Raw genomic sequence first — 13,677 nt, forward strand, 5'->3', positions numbered from 1 at the left:
GAGAGAGAGAGAGAGAGAGAGAGAGAGAGAGAGAGAGAGAGAGAGAGAGAATCCACTATCATAACAGAGAGCATGAAGCAAATTTGATCTGTTTCTTATGGGAAAAGACTATGGACTAAGGGTATGGCTTCACAATAGAACATTTTCCTGGTATGTACAAGGCCCTGGGTTCAATTATTCACCGCACAATTAAAGAAAAACACACATTCATACACAGCATATGGAATAATCAGGTTAGAAACCACTTGTAAGGTACTAGATCCTAGCTGAGCGTGGTGTCGCATGGCTTGAACCCAGCACTTGGGAGGCAGAAGCAGGAGGGTCTCAGCGATTCCAAGGCCAGCCAAGTCTGTGTAGCAAGTTCCAGGACAGGCTATCCTTCTCAAAACAAACAAACAAACAAACAAACTAAAACAAGTAACAAAAGAGCCACAGCTAGATCCTAGAACACTTTCCTGCTTCTAAAGTTGCGAAGCTCAAGATTTGCACCAGGCTGGATCTGGCCTCACCACAAACTAATGACGATTGAGCTTTCTTAGCCCATATTCTCCTTTTTTCCCCTTTTGAACAACAGTGCCCATGATCATCTCATCTCTGTCTCGACACTGCGTGCTCGGGGTGTCCTTCGGGCATATAAATGTAAAATGTATTCATGTGTATCCAAAGCAAGAGAATCCCACACGCAGATCCAGAACTGTGACGCTCTCCTGCCACGGATTCAATTACGTTTGAGGATGCACTGATATGTATTTCGCATGTGGAAGAGAACGAATTGCTGTGGTCAGAAAGTGGTCTGTGTTGTATCACTCCCAAAGACTACAACCAGCTGGTCCACTCAGCTCTTGGATGTGTCGCCGCGCATCCTGTGCACGTGACTTGCTTAAACCAATGAAATACGACTGGACAGATGCCTCACTCTGGAATGCCAGATCTCAAGCTAACAGGTCTCTGAGCTTCTGTTCTTCTTTTATGCATCCAACCACAATATAAAGAATTCAAGTTCATTTACAGAATTCTAAGAGATAACCATTGAGAGACCCAGCCACTCTGCACATTCCAGCCGTCTCTCTCAGTTGAGATGCTGAATGTATTCCATTCAGTCTGGCTCCTCTGGCCTCTGGTAATCCATCCCCCAATCACTGCACAGATTATTGTCTGCTGAACCTTGCCCTGAACCACAAGTAAGCAGATGGTCTTTGTTTTCCCAGTCACTAAGCTGTGGATGATACATTATGTAACAATACAACCTGAAACACATGCTTGAAGTGGTGGAAGTGGGAACACGCTGAGCACAATATACTTTTAATAAGTTTACTCCAAGTCCTAGGTATGACTGTTATGGTTTTTGTTTGTTTTTACTTATTTTCTGATAACCACTACTTTAAAAATAACCAAAGTGGTATAATCGAATGAATAACACATTCCAAGACAGCAATCAAGAGTGATGGTAAAGTTTGTCAATACAATTTGTATGCAAAGAAACAAAACTGATTTGACCCAGGACTCGGACAGGACATTTAAATGTAGGCCAGTACTCATATTCATGAGTAGTAGCTCAATGCAAGCCATCATAGCTCACCAATATAAAGAAAAAGACATTAAAGTTACAAGGATCTTTTTCATTTTTCCTTCAGAGTACTTAGTTCGCAATCACCTTTTCTTACCTAAACAAAAGTGACAGAGTCAAAAATATCCAACTATCCTGAGACGTTGGACTTCGTTATTTTAAAAAGGGAGTTCAGAGGCATGAAAGCGAATTGTATAACACAACTGGACCAACTGCACATCTCAGCAGGCAGATAGATGTGTAAGTCCGCAAACTGCACAACACGGAATTCTAGGCCATGCTGTAGGAAGGTGCTATGATGTGGGTAGCATCCTCAAAGCCGTGCTGCTTGACAGCACTCTACACAGAGCCTCTTATAGACAAAGATGGAACATGATCTAGCCCTGAGCAAACCCGGGGTCATCACAGTAGTGGAATGACACAGGATTAACCGTGGCACAGCTCCATACACACATAAACACAGAACCGTCCACGTGCTCTTGGGGGAGGTGGCATTGGAAACTGAGCTGATCTGGTCTTGTTGAGGGTAAGGACAATGCGGAGTGTAGGATGCACATAAAACCAGCACACGCATAGAGGGCGTGGCTTACCTGACATGCAGCTGGGTGAGTGTGGTTGAGGTCCCAGTGGGAAGACACTATGTCCACAGACTTTTTGGCCATGTTGAGTAAGTTCATCCAGCCTTGGAAGAGCGGCAAGTGAAACGGGGCGTCTTCAGAGTAGTTAAGGCCTTCAGGGATGTTTTCCACAAGAGCAATTCTTAAAAAAGATTTTGAAAAAAAAAAAAACTTGTTAAATTTGAAGCCATTGATCTTATCACCTGCATTCAGAGAAACATGGAAAGTGATCTTTAAGTTTTTTGGATATATATATATATATATATATATATATATATATATATATATATATATTTCTAACAATTTCTTTTTGTCTACCAAATTCCCCTTACATATTCCATACTCGAACTGAGATGTTTTGAAAACTGATGCTGTTTTTCATTAGTTAGCACTCACTTATACTTCAGAAAAATCTAGCACATACCATTGATGGGTTTTTAAATTAATCTTGAAAGTGAAAAAAGACCAGTGCTTCCTATGAACGTATTTTCCTCTTCAGAATCATGCTCCTAATGTTTCCCCTGGCACAATCCAATTCTTTTATAAAATACCACTCCTGAAAGCTGTTTGAGAGTATGAATTAAAATTTTCATATCCGTACTGTCTAATATAATGTTGGAGATATTGGAATTCAATAAATGTAGTTATTACAGCTTAACCCTCCTCTCAGTGCCTCCCAGCTCGAGGAGAAAAAGCAGCACCAAGAAGAAAGTTACAAAACTTAGAGTCATATTAAAGTCAGAGGTAAAGAATATGTAAAATAGCTAGTTGGTGATGGTGCCCGCCTCTAAGATTAGCACTTGGGAGGCAGAGGCAGAATCAGAGGCAGGTAGATCTCTGTGAGTTTGAGGCCAGCCTGGTGTACAGAGCAAGTTCCAGAATAGCCAGGGCTACACAGAGAAATATCGTGTAGAGCCTGCCACCAAAACAGAATATGTAAAATGATGGTAATAATCATAACTTAGATAAATTAACAACATCCTAGAGTTCTTTCTGCTTGTATATTTTTAATATAATGGGAACAAGTCTACCATGGGCACCTCTCTTTGGCATTGCACTTCAGATTGTTTCCCACTACTGATTTAAGTGACACATAGATTCTTTGTTGTTCATTTTTGATATTACATTTTAACTACTATATTTCCCCCTCCCCTTTTCTCCCTTCAAGCCCTCCCTGATATCTCTCCCCATTCTTCTTCAAATTCAATACCCTCCATTTTTCATTTATTGTTATTGCAGACACATAGATTCTTAATGAAAGGATGAAAAATTTGTTTCCAATTTACTAAATGTACATTCTTCTGTAAATGGAGAATGAAATTATATGTTAAATGCTTTCATCACAATGATCTGATTTATTCACAGTTGAATGCCCAGAGACAGGTACATAGTTCAGGACTGAAATGGAGCTCAGTGGTAGATCATATACTGATCATGCATTAGGTCATGGATTTGATTCTTAGCATACACACACACACACACACACACACACACACACACACACGTACAGACACATACACAGACAGACATGAACACACATCTTTACAATCAGAATTCAGTAAATGATTATCAAATGAGTTTTAGCTTCCACCACACAATTTAGCATTTCTTAATAAATGAACTGGTAATCCCTTTGAAACTCCATTTAACCTGAATCAGAAATAAAAAAAATATTGCAAACAACAAATTCATGAGGGATGAATCTGGAATGTCAGAACTAGACTGAGATTTGAGTTCATGGCCCACAAGACATTCTCCGTGTTGGAGAGCCATCTATTACTCTATGTCTACCCATGAGCTCACTAATGTTTGTTGATTCCCTAGAAGGAAAGAACAATCAAGTCACAACATGTAGCACAGAAGTGACTGTTAATGTCCTCCTTGCCCCTCAGGAACTTACAACAGATAGAGTGCTTTTCCCAGACACACGTATTTGAGTAGGATGTGTACCACAGTAATAGATAAGATGTGGGTGGGTAAGAAGTGATTGGAACATGGGCAGAGAGGAAAATGATAATTCTAGGCAGGGCACCTGGAATTGGAGGGGACTGGATCTGCATGAATCTGAGACACAGCCAGAAGATGAAGTTGCTCAGGGTTGAGGGAAAGGATTAGTATATCCGGCCATTTTTGAGTTGGTGAGCCAAGAAGCAAGTAAGGTAGGAGAGTGAGGTAGCAACTCATGAGGTGGAGGAGACCAGAAACATCCATAGAGCCAGTCCAATGGAGACTGTGGACAGAGAGGAGACATAGTTTCCTCTCAGACATAGTTTTGATGCATTTGGCAGCAAGCGGATGGGTTTCTGAGGGCTAACTCTGGCAGCAAACCTGCATGTGACCTGAAGGGAGACATGGGGGATTAGCTGTTGACTAGAAAGGGGTAGAGGAGGTTGAAATACTTCTGGAAGGCAAAACAGGAGGTTTGAATTAAGTACATAGGAATGAAAAGCATGCAGCAGACATTGTAGAAGTACAGAACATGTAAATGAGAACCAGACAGATCTCATGGACTCTGATGTTCCTGCAGGGATGGCCTGCTGACTCAGAGCTGGCTCTAGAGTCACTACCAATGGTTTCCTTACAGGGCCTTGTGCTCTTTTTCAAACCATTTTTCTTCCATGGTTGGACTAGTCATTTGAAAGAGTGAATTCAAGGCTTTGCCCAGTTTGAACTTGCTTCTGATGGTTCCCACTGGCCTTAGGCTGCTTCCACCCCCACACTGAGGATGGCACATCTTTCCACTCTGCCTGCCTCTCTGTAGCTTTACGGGATTCAAATGCCTTGTCTGATGTTTCAACTGCAGTAGCATCTTCCTTTTCCTTTGCTGCCCTTCTCTCTGGACTCTGATACAGCAAGTGCACCCTCATGTCCCAATTTATATACCAGCCATGCACGATCTCTCATACTTTCTAATTTCTAATTTAAACATCATTTCTCTATGACCATGACATAGGTGACATTTTACTTATTATCAGTGCACAAGGTAACATTTTCTTCCCCTCCATCCTACAAATCACTCTCAAAATTTCCATGTCCAAGATTGTTTTCCTAGATTGTGTGGTGTGGTGTTGTGTGTGTGTTGGGGGGGAGGAGGTGGGGAGGGTGTGTTTCTGTATCTGTGTGTGTCTATGTGTGTGTGCTTGTGCGCATCTGTGTCTGTATGTTATGTGGGTGCATTCCTGGGTGTGTGCATCTGTGTGTGTGCTGTTGTTCATTGTGTATCTGTGTATTTTGTGTGTGTGTTGGGTGTGTGATATGCATCTGTGCTTGTATATGTTATGTATGCACATCTGCATCTCTGTGTGTGTATGTATGCATCCATGTCTGTATATCTGTGTGTGTATATGGTGTGTGTGTATGTGTGCATCTGTGTATATGTGCTGTGTTGTATAGTGCATTGTTGTGTGTGCTGTTTTATGTGTGTGTGTTGTATATGTGCATCTGTGTTTGTGTCTATGTCTCTCTCTGTGAGTATGCGTCTATGTCTGTGTATGCATCTTTGTCTGTGTGTGGTGTGTGTGTGTCTGAGTTTCTCTCTCTGTGTGATTATGTATCCATGTTTCTATGTATGTATGACATAAATAACATGTTTATTTGGTCCAGGTTTACATCCTCTCTACCTAACACACTGTGCAGGAGGTGCTCAAAGAAACTGTAAACCGTCTTTCATTAAAATCTGAACAACTAGATAGACAGGGATTGGGCCAGTTAAAGATAATATGAAACTTGAAAAAGAGGGTAAAATGGAACTTAACATGGTTATAAAGGTAGAAAAGATGAAAAGAAAACCACCCTAAAGTCTGATGTAAAAGAAATGCCTATGTTTCTGTTTGGTAGAATGTGAAGCCAATGAGAAGGTTCAGGGGAACCATTCATGAAGGGGGCCAAGCCAGGTTCAGGAGAAATGAGTGTTTGGGAAGTTAGGGTGAGAGAGGGTTAAAAGTTGTCTACTCTAAAACACACAGAGGCAGTAAACACTGGCTGAGAGTAGATATTTTAATTCCATCCACATGTGAAGTCCAATTATCTGTTAGAAGCTAGACAGAGTGAGAATAAATGATTTGAGACCATCAGCAGTTTCAGGCTCTTGACAAACAATTCCCATATTAGAAAACCATACAACAAGCAGTAAAGCACCCCCCTACCCATCAGTCTGAAAGCACAATTCAAGGTTATAGAATGATGCTACAATTGTAGATCAATTTACGCCAAGCCATTCTTTCTAGGGTGCCATGTGGTCTCTGCTGAGCATATAAATAAGTCAGAATCCCTCATCTTATTTGGAAATCCTGGTATTCTTTTCATTGAATCTTTATAGAATTCATGGATGAGTCATAAACTTGGATTTTGACATTTTTATTTTCATAATCTCTAATTCAAATTCAGCACGCCCATCATTTGTGAACACAGGGAATAAAATAGAGAAATTTTAGCAGAATCTTTTATTTGGGTAGCATTAAGAATTTTCATACCACTGATCCCTGGATTGGGAAGCAGAATCAGGTGTATCTCTGAGTTCAAGGGGCAGATTGAACTTTTGTCAAAATTTTTATTTTATTTTGCTTTATTTATTTTTGATATCCAGGTTGTTTCTATTTTCCACAAAAGAGGGGGACGGAAAGATTGTAAGGGCCAGAGGAATTATTCTCCCATAGTGAGACAACGTTGCTGGGTATGACAATTCCATACATGAACTCACAGAGGCTGGGACTGCATTTACAAGACCTGCATAAGATCAAGCCAGTCAGAATTCCAGCATAGATGAGGGAGGGCTCTGAAATCTTCCCTAACTGAATGAGATTGGCAGTTGATGGCTGATGAGAGACTGAGAGTCACTTTTCTTCAGGGATGCAGGCTCTGAGACACTATTACCCACGATCCATAAATGGTCCTAAACTGTTTCACACACAGGAAACACTAAATGAATTTGGTAGGTACCAAATTTGAGAGATGGGGAGAGAAGGGAAATGAAGTTGAGAGAGAGAAAGAAGGGAGATGAAGTAGAAAGAAAGAGGAAAATTGAAGTTGAGGGAAAAAAGGGGGTTAGGGGAGAATTTGGAGAGGAAGGAAAAGGAATTGAGTGGGGGTGGACTGGATCCAAGCATGCTGTATGCTTGCATAAATATTAAATAATTTCAAAGTAATTTTCTTTTTTTCAAGAACAAAATGATATCATATACACCGCTCTTTACAGTGCAAGAATAAGGGGTATGTATGGTGAGTGTCCCACCCCACTTTACAAGAGAGCAGAGGTTTATAAGGTGGTCTGCTGCATTTTCCACAAACTCTCCATTTTGAAAGCCTCCAGCCTTCTCATTATCAGTGTTGGTAACAATTGTGAAGCCAGGAGAGGTTGGCAAGTCTACACTTTTAATAATACAGAGCTTATTTGTCATGGTCAATGGAGAGAAAACAAATACGGAAAATTCACAAAACAGTAGACATGGTAGTCTGAATATGCTTGACCCATGAGAAATGGCACTATTAGGAGATGTGGCCTTGTTGGAATAGGTGTGGCCTTGTTGGAAGAAGTGTGTCACTGTGTAGGCAGGCTTTGGAAGAGAGACTCCTGGTTGCTTTCAGATCAAGATGTGGAAGTCTTGGCTTTTCCAGTACCATGTCTACCTTTAGGGTCTCATGCTTGCCACCATGATGATAGTGGGCTAAACCTTTGAAACTGTAAACCAGTGCCAATTAAATGACTTCCTTGTAGGAATTGCCTTGGTCATGGGTTCTCTTCACAGCAATGAAAACCCTAAGACAACAGACCACTGTGTTCCAAACTTTTGGTTTTCCCAAAGTTTGGTGTGAATTCTTACCAAGAACTAGTGTCTTAACCTCATGGCAAGTTTTCATTACTGTCAAGAAGGTATGGATATTGAACTATAATTTAGCATCTAAAAAGGGGTTTATATTAGAATCTTCCATCTAGGGAAAGAAAACAAAAAAAGACAATTGGTACCAATCCAGACCTAAAGATACAATCACTTATGCCTGAAATGTTACTGGTGAAGTTTAATTCTTTGAAAACATCAACTCTAACATAATGCCAGATAAATTATACTTGAAAAACATTTAATGGTTCATGATATCATCTCTAGTGAAAGTATAAGTGTGTTACATTCCAACGAGTAAACATGGACTCTCACATGTTAGACTGCTCCAGTACTGTACCTGCACTGGACTGTGTTGTGGGGCTTTAGCCAACAACGAGCCTTTAAGGATGACAGGTTACAGCTCAGAAGAATGATGAAAGAGTGTGACTCAGATGGCCACTCCTATTTCATACCTCAAAGTAGCTCCTTCATATGTCCCAAAGATGGCACATGCAAGTCTTTAAAGAGTAGTGAAAGAGGAGAAAGAAGAATGTGGAGGAGGAAGACAAGGGGAAGGAGGACAGGTACTAATGGGATAGACACAGAGACTCACAGGAGGTGAGCCACAACCAAGGTCATTATATGCAAGAAATGCCATAATAAAACCTAACATTCTGTAGAGTTAATATATACTAACAAAGGAAAAGAAAAAAGTGAAACATTGAAAGACCATCATTTATTAAGAGAAATCATTTCCTTGCTTCAATAACATTTGTTTATTTGTAAGGTGTGTGCACGCACATGAATGTGTGTGTGTGTATGTGTTGAGGGGGAGATTAGAGGAGAACTCGCAGGGATCAGCTCTCCCTTCCACCCTGTGGGTTCTAGGGATTGAAGTCAGGTCTTCAGGCTGTACAAGTAAGTGCCTATACCTGCTGAGCCATCTCACCAGCTCCAAAAGGAATAATTTCCTACCCTCAAATGCCCTATGTAAGTGCAAATCTTGTAGGCCTACAAACACCAACCCACATGACTTAGCTTGTGTTTTGAATAACAGTTCTACTGCGCTTCATGTTGTTTATGCTTTCAAAATGAGAATTTTCAAATTGAAATGTGATCCTGAATTTTAACTGGGGAGACATTCTAGACCTATCAAGATTGGAGACTCTGACAGAATAAATGGACTGTGAGGTATTAAATACTACACATTTATTTCTTTATTGTGGGTTCTGGTTCTACAGTTTGCTTGTTGTCTAGATAGTCAGCCATGCTGTCTTCAACCTGTGTTCACAGGTCACATTTTAGTTCTGGGTACATGATTTGACTTTATACTATGCCTCATCCAAGGAGAATTTCTGTTAGATGCAGAATTACAGCAGATTTCTTGGCTGTGAGTTTTGACTGGAGTATGTCCACAGAGCAGTAGCTTACCAAGCAGTTCCACTTGAAGTACTAAACAAAGAGATTAGACTTGTTTACAGATCCCAGCTTCAAGAAATCAGCCAGCTCACAGTTCCTGAAAACCAGAGGCAGAGGCAGAGGCAGAGGCAGAGGCAGAGGCAGAGGCAGAGGCAGAGGCAGAGGCAGAGGCAGAGGCAGAGGCAGAGGCAGAGGCANGAGGCAGAGGCAGAGGCAGAGGCAGAGGCAGAGGCAGAGGCAGAGGCAGAGGCAGAGGCAGAGGCAGAGGCAGAGGCAGAGGCAGAGGCAGAGGCAGGACAGGTCACTAGTTAAAGAACAGTCTTTGGCAAATAGCAAGACCTTGTCTCAAAGCAAAAAAAAAAACAACAAAAAAAAACAACAAAAAAAAACAACAACAAAAAAAACCAGACAGACAGACAAACACACACACACACACACACACACACACAGAGAGAGAGAGAGAGAGAGAGAGAGAGAGAGAGAGAGAGAGAGAGAGAGAAATGTAGAGAAAAAATTAAAAACAAGTACAAATGAACTAGAAGGGCAGGAAGACACTGGAAACAGAAATCAATCAAACAAGGGAGATTTGAAACCTATAAAGCAGGAAGCAAGAAGTAACAAGAGCCCAGATTTGGCACTTACCGGTCCTTTGTTTTCTGTAAGTGCTGAGAATTGAACCCATGTCTTCCACATGGCAGGCAAGGACTCTACCACAGAACTGTACAGACCCAACCTAGCATTCATTCTTGTCCTATAGACACAACCATGAGAAGCTGCCTTTCAGTCAACTTCTGGAGACCTTATAAAGGACCCAAATAAACCAATTGTTTAAGTAATTAATTAAATGATTACAATATAGGATCTAAAGTAGAACCTGGAATCCACTGAGGAAGGAGGAGGAAGAGGAGGAGGAGGAGTGTGTCTTCCAAGCTGGAAGACTTGGACATGGGTGAAGATTCAAAACTGAGTTAAAAGTCACAGAAAGTCATTTGATTACCAGAAATCAAACACACACACACACACACACACACACACACACACACACACCACACACACACACACACACACACACACACACATTTTGTTTAGCATGTTGATGTGCACAGAATAACTTTATGCCCATTGGTGCCCATATGCAATTGTAACCACTCAAGATTCTTCACATTTTTTGGTATCTATGACCTTGTGTGTTCTGGAATTTACATCATGATAATTCACACAGTGAAGAGAGATACATGACTCTTTTCAGCTATAGACACATTAAAAGAAAAATTTTAGTGAAGGGCTGTATCTGTCCTATAAATAAATAAAGATGTTTTAAAATTTAGAAATAAGCTGGGCATGATGGTGCATGCTTACAATCCCAGTACTCACAAGGCTGAGGCAGGAGGATTGGGAGATTGGAGTCAGCCTGTGCTGTATAGAGTAAGATTCCTGTCTGCATAAAGAATAAAAAAAAAAAAGAAAAAAGAAAAAATAAATAAATAAAAGCAAAAACTTCATACAGTGACAGCCATTGTCAAGAGCTCCCAAGATGCCATCACTGGTTTAGAACTGTGAGAATGGTCTCAGTGTGGTGTCCTTGGCATGGTAAAAGTAAAGAAGGTCTCCTTAGATGAATGAGCCCTTTGACCATAGAGCCTCGGTGACCATTGATCCCCTTTCTTTATTTCACGCAGTTTTATTTTCTTCACATCTAACGTCTTGGCAATGGAAGAGATTTTCAAGAGAATTGTCTCAAAGCCAAATATAGTAAATGCCTAATTGATTTGATTAGTAGAGAAACTGAGACCGGAGAAAGACAGAAGAGAGAACTGAACAGAGGGAGTGTACACTTCCCTGGAAAATCGGAAAACCAACTTTATTTTTACTTTTAATGAATACCAAATTATGAATTTAGAGTAAAAATACAAATGGAGATAGCAAGCACCCAAAGTGTGTGTGTGTGTGTGTGTGTGTGTGTGTGTGTGTGTGTGTGTGCACTCACAGGGAATCAGATTTGCTTTAGAAAGGAATTCCAGGGGAAGATCCCAGAAACAGTGACTGGTCTTTGGTCCTCTCCCTTTATCTGAGGGTCTTCACTGCCTCCTCTGTTTGCTAAGTATTCCCTGTAAGGAAAAATGCCTAGAAATCAGCTTCGAAATGATTTGACTTATTGCTGTGACCTGTTATTTTATTTCCTTTTACAACCAACAGCTGGCTACTCTCCAGGGGCCCTCTCTAATTAGTCAGTGCTCAGAGCTCATTTACATGCCATTACCACCCCAGCTATGGTCTCCAGAAAGGAAAGAAAGAAAGAAGTAGGCAGAGCTCATTAAAAAGCATCTTGGGGCAGATCCCTATGAGGGGTGCTCTGTCTCTAGGAGAACTCAGCCTAAGGCCACAGCACCTTCTGACACCAATAATAGAGAGGAAAGGGGTAGGAGGACAGGAGGGAGCAAAAAGCTCATGTCTCCTTTCATGGTGCTTTATGTGGACCCTGGGAGGTGAGGGAGCTCGAAGAACAGATGTAGGAAAAAGCCTATTACCTTGTTAATAAATTTAAAATAGAATTCTTTTATTAATAGTACGTGTTTATTCTCTAAACAACGTTTTAAAATCTAGGAATTAAGGCCACACAATTTCGTGTGTGTGTGTGTGTGTGTGTGTGTGTGTGTGTGTGTTTCCCTGTACTAAGCTGGTAAAAGGGGAAATCTCTCTCTCTCTTTTTTTTTTTTTTTTGGTTTTTCGAGACAGGGTTTCTCTGTATAGCTCTGGCTGTCCTGGAACTCACTTTGTAGACCAGGCTGGCCTCGAACTCAGAAATCCACCTGCCTCTGCCTCCCAAGTGCTGGGATTAAAGGCGTGCGCCACCACTGCCCGGCGGAAAATCTCTTTAGATTATAGATGGAATGTACATGTACTTGACAGGGTTCTCAGAATCCATCCATCCATCCAGACAGACAGACAGACAGACAGACAGACAGGTGTTCTAAGTGTTAGTCTGAGCTTTGTTGTTTTCTTGAGAGAACTCACTGTGGTGACCAAGCTGGATTTGAACTTTCCATTCTCTTGACTCAACCTCCCAAGAGTTGGGAATTATAGATATGGGCCTCCATGCCATGTTCTGAAAGTCAATTTTTCTAAATAACCAAAATACAACATCACACGGGAGATAGGATCTTTCCATGGCTTTATTGTTTAACATGTAAATTTCCTTGTCCCGGCCACATCTTTGTCCCGCTTTCCTAATTTATTTTGCTGTTGCTACACTTGATGTGTTTGCTTGCTATGTCTTTCCCCTCTGTTAGCCCTGGAGAGTTCTCCTTTTGCAAGTAGAGCCCAGCACACTGATATTTCACTAGCTCTCTGGCCACTTTCTTCGCTGAATAGTACTGGATTTACATTTGCTTGATCCTTACCTCATGATTAGATTGAGGTTAAATTTTTTTCTCAGGGAAACAACATGGGTGATGTATTGTTTTTAGAGTATTGTGGCAGGTAGTGGGGAGATACTGGTTTCTCCCATTAGTAGTGACATTAAGTTTATTCATATGCATCGATAGGTGTGTACTGTTTCTCCAGCTAACCAGGGCCTCTATAATTAGTCATTTGTGCACAGCTGGCTTAGGAGGCAGAAGTAAGTTACTCTTTAATATTTCATTTGGTGATTTAACATGCTTCCATCTGTGATTCTTGAAAGACCAGGTTTACTGAGCTGCCTGCAGATTGACATTTGAAAAATTATTATCACTTGTATATTTTTTATTAGATATCTTTTTTATTTACATTTCAAAATTTTCCCCTTTCTTCTTTTCCCCTCTGAACCTCCCCCATCCCCTCCCTCTCCCCCTGCTCACTAACCCACCCACTCCTGCTTCCCTGTCCTGGCATTCCCCTACACTGGGGCATCGAGCCTTCACAAGAACAAGGGCCTCTCCTCTCATTGATGTCCCACAAGGCCATCCTCTGCTACATACGCAGCTGAAGCCTTGAGTCCCTCCTTGTGCACGCTTTGGTGGGTGGTTTAGTCCCTGGGAGTTCTGGGAGTACTGGTTGGTTCATATTGTTGTTCCTCCTATGGGGCTGCAAACCACTTCAGCTCCTTGGGTCCTTTCTCTAGCTCCTCCATTGGGGACCCTGTGCTCAGTCCAGTGGATGGCTGAGAGCCTCCACTTCTGTATTTGTCAGGCACTGGCAGAGCTTCTCAGGAGACAACTATATCAGGCTCCTGTCAGCAAGCACTTGTTGGCATCCACAATACTGTCTGGGTTTGGTG

At 41.3% G+C, this 13,677-nt stretch overlaps 1 protein-coding gene across 2 annotated transcripts in view; it reads right to left on the reverse strand.

Moving 5' to 3' along the window:
- Pld5 (phospholipase D family member 5) overlaps positions 1–13,677 on the reverse strand; it is a 311,303-nt gene that overhangs the window by 126,982 nt on the left and 170,644 nt on the right. For both annotated transcript variants that reach the window (XM_021198311.1, XM_021198312.1), the window contains exon 3: positions 2,158–2,326. In XM_021198311.1, coding sequence (XP_021053970.1) covers positions 2,158–2,326 — 169 coding nt within the window. The remainder of the gene's footprint in view (positions 1–2,157; positions 2,327–13,677) is intronic.

The sequence above is a fragment of the Mus pahari genome, chromosome 5 (genome assembly GCF_900095145.1).
Source record: "Mus pahari chromosome 5, PAHARI_EIJ_v1.1, whole genome shotgun sequence".
NCBI classification, from domain to species: domain Eukaryota; kingdom Metazoa; phylum Chordata; class Mammalia; order Rodentia; family Muridae; genus Mus; species Mus pahari.